The sequence below is a fragment of the Protopterus annectens genome, chromosome 4.part0 (genome assembly GCF_019279795.1).
Source record: "Protopterus annectens isolate FY-2018-M chromosome 4.part0, PAN1.0, whole genome shotgun sequence".
NCBI lineage: Eukaryota > Metazoa > Chordata > Ceratodontiformes > Protopteridae > Protopterus > Protopterus annectens.
Genome location: NC_056733.1, coordinates 896,644,382 through 896,655,434, shown reverse-complemented (window position 1 = coordinate 896,655,434; position 11,053 = coordinate 896,644,382). Strand labels below are relative to the sequence as shown.

At 42.7% G+C, this 11,053-nt stretch overlaps 1 protein-coding gene across 1 annotated transcript in view; it reads left to right on the top strand.

Moving 5' to 3' along the window:
- LOC122800364 (radial spoke head 14 homolog) overlaps positions 1-10,815 on the top strand; it is a 189,705-nt gene extending 178,890 nt beyond the window's left edge. The window contains exon 4 of the mRNA XM_044069813.1: positions 10,459-10,815. Coding sequence (XP_043925748.1) covers positions 10,459-10,697 — 239 coding nt within the window. The 3' untranslated portion in view covers positions 10,698-10,815. The remainder of the gene's footprint in view (positions 1-10,458) is intronic.
- The last annotated feature ends 238 nt before the right edge of the window (positions 10,816-11,053 follow it).

The window sequence follows — 11,053 nt, the reverse complement described above, 5'->3', positions numbered from 1 at the left end:
CAGAATAATAAGCTTTAGTTGCATTAGCAGACAATACACTTGATATTATCATTCGGATGCAAGGAATGCAGCAACAACCCAACAGTAGGAATATAATGGCACCAATACATACAGCAATTAAGACATTCAAAATACTGTTCCCCAATTTCCAAACCAATTCTGGAAAAAGTCAGTCAATGGATTCTGTCCTGGTTTTGTAAGTTCAGAAACTTGTTGTAAGATCTCCAAATGACTGTCTATATCGTGCTCATTGTCAGGAATGAAAGAACAACACTCCTCCTGGATAAGAGCGCAAGTACCTCCTTTCGCCGCTAGGGTGAAATCGGCGCCATCCGATTCTGCAACACTACAGTCCTCATTGCAGTTAGCTCATCCGTCACCAACTCTAGTGCAGAAAAAGTTGCATTGCTCAGAGTTTCTAACAGTTTTGACAGTTTTCTGAGCTCCCAAATAGATTTTACTGTCCCATAGGCTGGAAGAATACCAGCCCAAGAAATGACATCATCGCCCAAGTCCATGTGTGACAGTCCCTTGCTGCTACTGTGGGCCAAATCGTGATGATAGATCCAGGATGCATCAATATTACCTACGGGATTAACAGGTTTATTCACAGCACGCACATTTCGTATTTTACCTTGGGGAAGAGTAAATGAATGTCTTATAGCTGGTGCCAAATAACCCAAAAACAACTGCCTGACCAATTCCTTGGTAACCATTTGTATGCTTTTTTACCACAGACAAAATAACAGTCATTCACTTTAAGAGTGATATTTACTGGAATAGGATGATTTCCTTTGTCTTGTATCCCTTTAAACAAAAGATCATACACAGATAACATTTTTCAACAAAACTTGTGACATTAATAAGCCCTGTACTATTAATAAGCACTCTTATAGGCTTGAAACTTGTTGCACAGTGCCCATCTAATGTACAGTTATGAATTATGGTTACATTACATTGACTCCATCCAACCTTAATTTTTCCAGATCTCTGGAAACATACAGTTCCATTCTGACGACCCATGAGGGTAATGCTATTTTGTCCTTTACGGCTACCTCCGAAGTCTCAAATAGTAAATTGGTCCATGTATCATTTGCCCCAAAGGGACTGTACCTAACATCAGACCACCATGTACAGTCGGGATAGCTGTGCATATCCAACAATTTGAAACATTAAAAGACAAAGCATATGCATATTTAATAGCCTGGTACGTGTTAAAAGGTGGATGCCAAGCTGTATTTTCATCTCTCTTTGTTTGGCTAGTTTCTGTGAAAATAAAATGGCCAAAACAGAAAAATAACACTTACAATCACTAATAACAAAATTATTTTACAATGCCTTTGTGGGAAGGGCTGCTCCTTCCGGTATTTTCCTGCATTGCTACAACAGTCAGAAAAGTTCATACAAAAACAGGATTACTACTAATCAGTGTTCCTCAGGGAACTCAAATTCTTTTCCAACTCAAATTTCCTGACAATCTTGCAATGTGTCAGGTGGATCCAAGATGTTCGCTCCTTTATTCGAACTGCTGTGGGTGTCGAAATCAAAACCTGGTATGGACCTTCCCACTTGGAGAGGCCCACGTTTTCTTTAACAATTTTAATCCATACCCACTCGCCAGCCTTCACTTCCAGGATCCTGTTGTTCTTCTGATCTGAAAAATAATCATTCGTTAGAGAAGTGTTAGTTTTGTCAGCATTTTCCTCATGTAATCTGCTATCTCTTCACCCCTCACGTTCCGCAGGCAAAGACCTTGCCACTGCGGGACGTAATAAGGTCTCCCATATAGTAGTTCAAATGGTGTGACCCCTTTTGAAGTGGGAGTGGTACGCATGGACAGGAGTGCCAGAGGTAAGCAGTTTATCCAAGACTGATGTGTCTCGCCATGAGTTTACGTAACTTGCCTTTGAGAATGCCATTATGGCGTTCAACCAACCCTGCTGACTGTGGGTGGTAGGCACAGTGGTGTTTTAGTTCCATCTGAAAAACGGCAGCCAGCTTTTGAATAACTTGGTTTACAAAATGTGTGCCATTATCAGAATAGATGCGTGTGGGTAGCCCAAAATGAGGGATAATATTATTCGTAAGGGCCTTGGCTACTGACAGGGCATCTGGATGTGTTACTGGAAAAGCTTCAACCCATTTTGTAAAAGCATCAATAATGACTAATACAAATCGCTTTTGTTGAACAGGAGTTAGTTCAATAAAATCCATACAGATTGTGTGAAATGGATACGGAGGCAGCGGAAAGCTGCTGGAGTGATTCGCACCACCACCATGGTATCGTGCACAAAGCAGGCACGATAAACAAAATCGTTTAGCATATGCTATAAAGCCCTTGGTCCAGAAAATTTGCTGGGTCATTTGAACCATAGCAGCAGGGCCCAGATGAGATGGGCCATGCGTCACTAATGAGGCATACCTAAAAGGTTTGTTGGCAAGACATACTTATCATTTGGACCTACAAAAACTCCTTGCTTCTGAATAGCCCCATATTTAACCCATCGCTGTTTTTCCTGAACTGTACTAAGTTCCTGCATTACTTGTAAAGTTTGTAGATCAAATTTATCTGTAGGATGAAGTTCCTTCTGTGTGGTCTCGAGTGCAAAAGTAGAGGTTAAGGCGACACTTTTGCAGTTTTGTCAGCTAGTGCATTTCCAAGTGATACTGGATCCTTGGCATTTGTGTGTGCTGCACTTACAGATGGCCAATCCCCGTGGCAGTTGGACAGCTTGTAAGAGGCTAAGAATTAAATCCTTGTGGGTTATTTCCTTTCCTGAGGCAGTAACCATTCCCTATTTTTCCATTGCTGTGCAAAGACATGGACCGTGGAAAAAGCATACTGACTATCTGTGTAGATAGTAACTGCCTTATCCTTGGAAATGGTACATGCTCTGGTCAAAGCAATCAATTCAGCCGCTTGTGCGGACAGATTCCTGGGGAGAGGTTTTGCCTCTAGTACCTTAGTCTCAGTTGTGACTGCATAACCCACTTGTGTAATACCTGCCTCATTCTTACGTGCTGACCCATCTACAACAGGGTCCAATCTGAATTTGCCAAAGGCTGATCCTTAAGGTCTGGTCTTGGCAAGACATTAGAGTGTATTAAGTCTAAACATACGTGAGGGGCACCGTCATCAGCTGTAGGTAACAGCGTGGCTGGATTAAGAGTGGTGCATCGCTCAATGGTCATGTGTGGTTGTGATAGTAATGTTGTCATGCAGGACAAGTGTCTGCTAGAGAGAGAAAGGTAACTTTATCCTGTAGAAGTATTACCGCGACAGAGTGCGGTACCCGTAAAGTAAGGTCATGAAACAAAACTAGGGTTGCAGACGCCTGCACGGCCAGTTCAGCTGCGACTACTGCTTGTACACAGTGTGGCAACGATCGTGCCACTGTGTCCAGTTTACTGGAATAAAAAGCTAATGGCCTCAACTTATCCCCATAAATTTGCAAAAGAACCAATGTCATAAAGCCCTGCTTACAATCTACTGTCTGAACAAAAGGTTTTGTATAGTCAGGGAAGCTAAGTGTTGCAGATCCTGCTATCAGTTGCTTTACCCTAGTAAATGCCTGTATTGCCTTATCTGTCCATTGCAGCGTCATGTGCTGCCATGGGAAGTGCAAAAATAAGTTCTGAAAGTGGACTCACTTCCTCTGCATAATTGGGAATCCAACTACGACAAAAGTTAGTTATTCCTAAAAATGACATCATTTCTTTTTTGTACTGGGCATTGGTGCCTGTAAAATAGCTTCTTTTCTACAGCTATCCAGTTGTCTACCAGCATTTGAAATGGTATAGCCTAGATATCGTACTTCAGCTTTACAAAATTGTAATTTAGATTTGTTTACCTTATGTCCCTCTTTCGCCAAGAAATGCAATAACCGAATAGTTTCGACTCACAGACAGCCTCCGTGGGTGCAGCCAGTAAGATGTCGTCCACGATAACAGTAGATGACAGCCATGCTCCGGTTGAAACTGTGCCAGGTTTGTTGACATTTCTTGCGAAAAGATTGTAGGGCTTTCACAATATCCCTGCGGCAGCCTTGTGTAGGTGTACCGCTTGCTCATGAACGTAAAGCGAACCAAAACCTACTAGTTTCCTGTAGAGATGGAAAAAATGCGTTACTGATATCAATGACAGAAAAATACTTATCTGTGGGAAGGATATCATTTAACAAAACAGATGGATCTGGGACCATAGGAGCCCTTGGTACTACAGCAGCATTCACAGCCTGCAGATCCTGTACCATTCTCCAGGTCCCATCCGGTTTCCTTACTGGGAACAAGGGTGTGTTACACGGTGAATCTGTGCATGGAATTAAAACCCCAGCTTGTAATAGAGCCGTGATCACTGGTAGAATGCCTTCTTCTGCCTTTTTACTTAGCGGATACTGATGCTTGTGAGGTCTAAAGTCGGATTTTGGAGTTATTTTAACCTGTCCTGCTGTTCTTATTAGCCCAATGTCATGTTGCCCGCGGGAACATAAGGAATCTGGCACTGATTGTAACTTTAATTCTTCCTGCGGGGTTAAGAGATATAGTCAGAATGGCCCTCCCCCGGGTGGCGTTAGCCTGTCTTCGCGGAGGTGCACTGTTGGTCTAGCCTGGGTGACCCAATTTAGTCTTTGTACCTGCACGCCTTTACATGCCAACTGTTCTGGCGTCATTTTAGCCCATTCAGTAACTTTCTTCCCCACCAGATACCATGCCATTTGTTCTTCCCTTGTTACAGAGACATGTGCAATAGAATTATTGCGAAAAAGTAACTGCATATCTTTTGTAAGACTGCATGTAACTGCAGAATTTCCTGCTTTATCCCAATATAGGTTTTGTAACAAGATTTTTGTGACCTTGTGTTTAAAGAATTGCTCTTCAAATTTGTCGTCTGGTCCTACATACTTTCTGTAGTACATTGTACAGTGTAGTTGTTTAGCTACCACTGGTGGTTGTGCGCCATATTTGCTTAAGGCCAAATTAGTTAGCTCGTTTACTACATTTTGTGGTCCAGTTTCGACAAGATCATTACTGTACCAGTAGTGTAAATCACCCTGCCCCACCTGCAACATAACATCTTGAATTTCTACTCGTTTGGCTAGAATCCCTGATGCAGTCGGCACAGCTGCTATGCCAAATACGTGCATCAAATCTCTCCCTAATAAGTTTACAGGGCAAACTTTGGAAATAATGACTCGAAATCTGATAGTTTGGTTAGTTTCAGGGTCCGTGAACCATAAGGGTTTAGATAGTGGTTCTTTATAAATGCGGCCATTGGCTGCCTTGACTAATACATAGTCATCAGAAGTTACATCAGATGGCACTGCAGAGGTTTTTAGCAGGGTCCTGGAGGCCCCTGAATCACAAAAATTCTACATCCTTCCCTTCTACTTGAAGTGTGATAATCGGTTGTGCCTCTAGCTGCATAGTTACAGCCAGCGCTGTTAAATTAACAACCTGATATTCGCCTTCGTCTGAAAAATCAGTCATTTCATTCTCCCATCCTGCACATTCTCCCTTACCCTCTTCGTTCATGTCCTCAAAAGCTTCCTTTTCACTCTGCCTTATTGAGTCTGGCCCATCAGCCTTTTGTCCGGGTCTGATTCACCTCCACCACCATCATATAGTCATGCTGACTCGTGATCCGGGTGGTTTTAGTTCTTCGAAGACCGGCAATCCCTGGCAAAATGTCCCTTTCTGCCACATTTGAAACATTCTCCTCTTTTCTGTCTGCCTTCATAATCTTGAATGTCCCACATTCCCTCTTCCTCTGCCCCTGCCTCTGCCCTTCCTCTACCCTGTTAGTCGGACCTTGCAATAGCATAAGTGTCCCATCTTCACTCACGGTAAAGGTTTGAGCTTGTTTCTTTTCCTTTCTTCTAAATATTTTTCTGCATGTCTTGCATACTCCAGTAAGGGTTGCAGGCGTGCGTCCTATGATCTATCATATGTTTGTGAATGAAGTTACTGATTGCAGTCCTACATCCTTTTAAAAGGCATTTTTAACTGTTGTTCATAAGGTGAATCCTTTTCTTGATTGGGTGGTTTGTCTATTCCACTATGGTTATCAAAACACTGGGTAAGTCTGTGCAAGTAGTTATCTACTTTTCATCGTCTTCTTGCACACATCTATTGATACAGGTCCAGTCTGCCCTAGGCTTCCATTTTTCCATAATACGGTCTAGTAAATCCTTAACCTGCTTTTGGTAGGAGTCTGAATTGTAGGCAAGTGGTCTATCATCTTCCCTGGTTATGGGGTCCCAGTCCCCACAGACCAGGTGCCAGTCGGGACCCAAAATTTGTCGAACTACTTGCTCCAGCTCTGACATTTAGCTTGTAACTTTCTATCATGCCTGCGATATTTTCACAAAACTTGGTCATGTCTAATTTTGGGTGTGGTATGCCCTCCACAGCTTTTCGGATGTCTTCCCGTGTCCAAGGTCGGTAAACTAAAATAGTGGGACCTTGACCGGGTGTTCCTGCTTGTGGATTTGCTACTTCTATAAGGGATATGAGTCTGCAGATACTATATTTAATTCATCTTCTTGCATTTCAGCTTCCTTACGCGTCCATTCTGATTTATCTATATTACGGTTTCGGAGTTCCAGGGTTTCACCTACTTGTTTTGTCAGTACTACAGAGGGTACAGTTTTATCCTGATTCTCTGTGTCATTTTCCTGATACTTGGGTGGACTAACCATGTCTTTTCTAACCGATACAAGGGCGGGGCTGTCGGTCTACGACAGGCAACAGATGTCTCGTCATCCTCTTTTCGGACAAAAAATGCATCTTTTGCACTCGAGCCACCATCTACCTTATTTGAAAGTTGTTCCCTATGTCTCTTATTAGCTTCTTCTAACCATTTCTGTGCTTGAGGAAATCCTACCCTTTTTGTTTCTTAACCTTACCTCCTGTGTCCCTGCAGGTCTCTCACTAGATTTTGACATTCTGATTTATTCAAGGTACCACTAAACCCATAGTCTTTCTTCCATTTTTTATATATTTCAAGTTTTTGGATGTAATTTAAACATATATTCCTCATCCTCAGTCCTTTTATTTAAGCAGCCCTTCCTAACACAACAACTGCTTCCTGTTCCCATTTTCTTATTTAAAAGAAAAACTGTTTCCTTTTCCTGAGATCTCTACCGGTCTTTTGTAAAATTTTAAACAAAAGAAATTCCTTTATGACTAGTCCCTTTTAAATAAAAACTTTTACAAAAAAAGCTTACCTTACTGCGGATCTTCCGCCCTCGTTCGTCACCGTCCCACGGATCGAATCTAAGAGTGACTGGCCTCTACTTACGACTTCTTTCGGAGGTCTTTCCATTCAAGGGAGCCCGAGATTCGTTCTCCCTTCCTGTACAGGTTTTCAGTCCCTCTTATGCGATTCGTGAAGAGGTGGCCCCACGTTCTTAGCCAGAAATGTCAAAAGATTTTAATACTCTTAACATATACTGGAAGAATCACGCAAAAGAAGGTAGGCCAAAAAGAGTTTATTTAACATGCATGGAGATCTGCCACAAAAGTTCTTGGTTGTCAGCAGTCTAATTTCTACACACTTTACATGGGTTTTATACCCTCTTTCATGCATACTCAGCAGCTGGTTACTAGACAAGGAATTTCAGTCAAGGCTATAAATTCACTCAGTGGAGCCTTAGATGGTAAAAAAGTCAGACACAAGATAAGTTGGTGCCTACATCAAGGTAACATCTATGCACTCCTCCTTGGTCAGAGGTCAGTCCCAAGATAGGCCTGTGCCTGGACCAAAGTAGCATCTGTGCATTCCTTTCTGGTCAGCAAATTCCTTACAAGAAAAACAACTCATTTTAGCTTATTTCTTTGCACGCAATGCAGTTTCACATTTTAACCCTTCCTGTACAGGATACAAAGATGTTGAACACAAAGATTCTTACTACACATCCATTTGTTAATTCTGGATAGGGAGCACAGTAAAGGGTGTAAAAGTGCCCATTAGAGAGGAGCATGGTATCCAGTACAGAAGGAAGGGGTAAACAGTACAAAGGGATGGGGTACACAATACAGACAGACATAGTACAGAAGAAGAGGGCATTCAGTAGAAAGGGACAGGGTACACAGTACAGAAGGACGGGGTATCTAGTACAGAATAATGGAGTATCACTGCGACAGAGAGATAGGGTACATAGTACAGAGGCCAGGATACCTACTGGGGAGCCATGAGGTATATGTGGTATCCAGTACAGACAGATTACCCAGTACAGAGGGATGAAGTACCCCTATGACAGAGAGCTGGGGTACAAAGTACAGAGGCCAGGATACCTACTGGGGAGCAATGAGGTATATGTGGTATCCAGTACAGACAGATTATCCAGTCCAGAGAGATGGAGTACCCCTATGACAGAAAGCTGGGGTACATAGTACAGAGGCCACGATACCTACTGGGGAGCGATGAGGCATTTGTGGTATCCAGTACAGACAGATTATCCGGTCCAGAGGGATGGAGTACCCCTATGACAGAGAGCTGGGGTACATAGTACAGAGGCCAGGATACCTACTGAGGAGTGATGAGGTATATGTGGTATCCAGTACAGACAGATTATCCAGTCCAGAGGGTTGGAGTACCCCTATGACAGAGAGCTGGGGTACATAGTACAGAGACCAGGATACCTACTGGGGAGCGATGAGGTATATGTGGTATTCAGTACAGACAGATTACCCAGTCCAGAGGGATGGAGTACCCCTATGACAGAGAGCTGGGGTGCATAGTACAGAGGCCAGGATACCTACTGGGGAGCGATGAGGTATATGTGGTATCCAGTACAGACAGATTACCCGGTCCAGAGGGATGGAGTACCCCTATGACAGAGAGCTGGGGTACAAAGTACAGAGGCCAGGATACCTACTGGGGAGTGATGAGGTATATATGGTATCCAATACAGACAAATTACCCAGTCCAGAGGGATGGAGTACCCCTATGACAGAGAGCTGGGGTACATAGTACAGAGGCCAGGATACCTACTGGGGAGTGATGAGGTATATATGGTATCCAATACAGACAAATTACCCAGTCCAGAGGGATGGAGTACCCCTATGACAGAGAGCTGGGGTACATAGTACAGAGGCCAGGATACCTACTGGGGAGCGATGAGGTATATGTGGTATCCAGTACAGATAGATTACCCAGTCCAGAGGGATGGAGTACCCCTATGACAGAGAGCTGGGGTACATAGTGCAGAGGCCAGGATACCTACTGGGGAGCAATGAGGTATATGTGGTATCCAGTACAGACAGATTACCCAGTCCAGAGGGATGGAGTACCCCTATGACAGAGAGCTGGGGTACAAAGTACAGAGGCCAGGATACCTACTAGGGAGTGATGAGGTATTTGTGGTATCCAGTACAGACAGATTACCCAGTCCAGAGGGATGGAGTATCCCTATGACAGAGAGCTGGGGTACATAGTACAGAGGACAGGATACCTACTTGGGAGTGATGAGGTATTTGTGGTATCCAATACAGACAGATTATCCAGTCCACGTGGATAATACCAGTACAAACAAAAAAGGTATCCAGCACAGAGAGACTGGGTACTCAGTAGACAGAATGGGATAGCTGATACAGAGTGTCGTAGGCATAGGGCACACACTACAGAGATTTGAAAACCCCATTAGTGAATGCTGGGAAATTCATTACAGTGGTAGAGGCCACACAATGCAAAGAAGAGTGCACCTACTATATTGAGAATGGGTGACCAGAGGATCAAGGTACTTTGTATAAATAGACAGAACAGTCCTGAAAGTAAAAATATGGCAGCCAGTTCAGAAGGACAAGGCATTCAGTACAGAGGATGGATCTGCTGATACAAAGAAAGAGAATACTTATTAAAGAATATAATATACCATGAAAATGATAGTTCTGTGTGATTACAGCTTAAACTTTCTTTTTATCTGTCAGTGTGGCATAAAATCAAAATAAGTTCACTGGTAGTTACTAGGTATGCAGTTCAGTGAACTGTTGAACAGCTTAGCCCAAATTTTCAGTTACTCCAGAAGGCTGTCTGGTTAAGTGACTTACTCAGAGTCACACAGTAGGCAAATAGAAGCTGATGAAACTCTGGACTAAAGGAAGTAGGTCACTAACAGGTCATTGATTTAATCATGTGCACTAACATCCAGAATAAAAGAGTGATATACAACCAGAGCCTTGTTTTTTAATGATATTACTTGTGTGTTAAAATGTGCAGTGTGTTTATTAATAAAGAACCCCTGTAATAACATCAGCTAACCCTGTCTACCTTATCCAAATGCAGTAGGTCCATTTTCCTCTGCATGGAGTATACAGTACAAAAGATTGGGACACTTGTAGCAGCTGTACAGAGGGCACATTCCATTGCAATCATTGATGAATAATGATGTTATGTAACAATCCCAGCCAGCCTTTGTGATTGGTAAACAGGAAACTGATTTTAATTTTCTGTTCTAGGGAGGTATGCAGCTTTAGAAGCGTACGCTATCCCACCATTACTGGACTTGATCAAGAGCCCTGTGAGTGAAGTGCGCTTGAATGTACTGAAAACCATTACCACATTAGCCGAAGCTCCTGCTGGTCGGAAGGAGTTGTTGAATCATTTGACCCAGCTCTCTGAACTGACAGTAGACACAAGTGAGGCTGTGCAGAAAGCTGCAAAGACTGCTGTACGTGTCATTTCCTGGAAGCCATGAAACAACAATTTTAACATCTGTCAATCATTGTCATAGTTCTCTCTTTTGATTTAGCAGTAGATAATGTGTGCCATTTTGTGAGCTTAAATGAACACTGTATTAAAATAAAGTAATATGATATTGTGCCAATCTTTATTTATTCATCATATAAAGAGATGGTAACCCATTCATAGGAGCTGTAATCATAATCTCCAGGGTTAGTCCCCCCCAAGATACTTTATGTTACAATAACAGAAAGTGCTATCTTACAGGCCCTATTTTACAGTTGTATTTATTTCTTTTTTATTTATTAACCAGGTAAGTGAACTGCTCCACAGGCCCTTTCTGGGCATGATCCAGGCCATAGGCATAGAAAA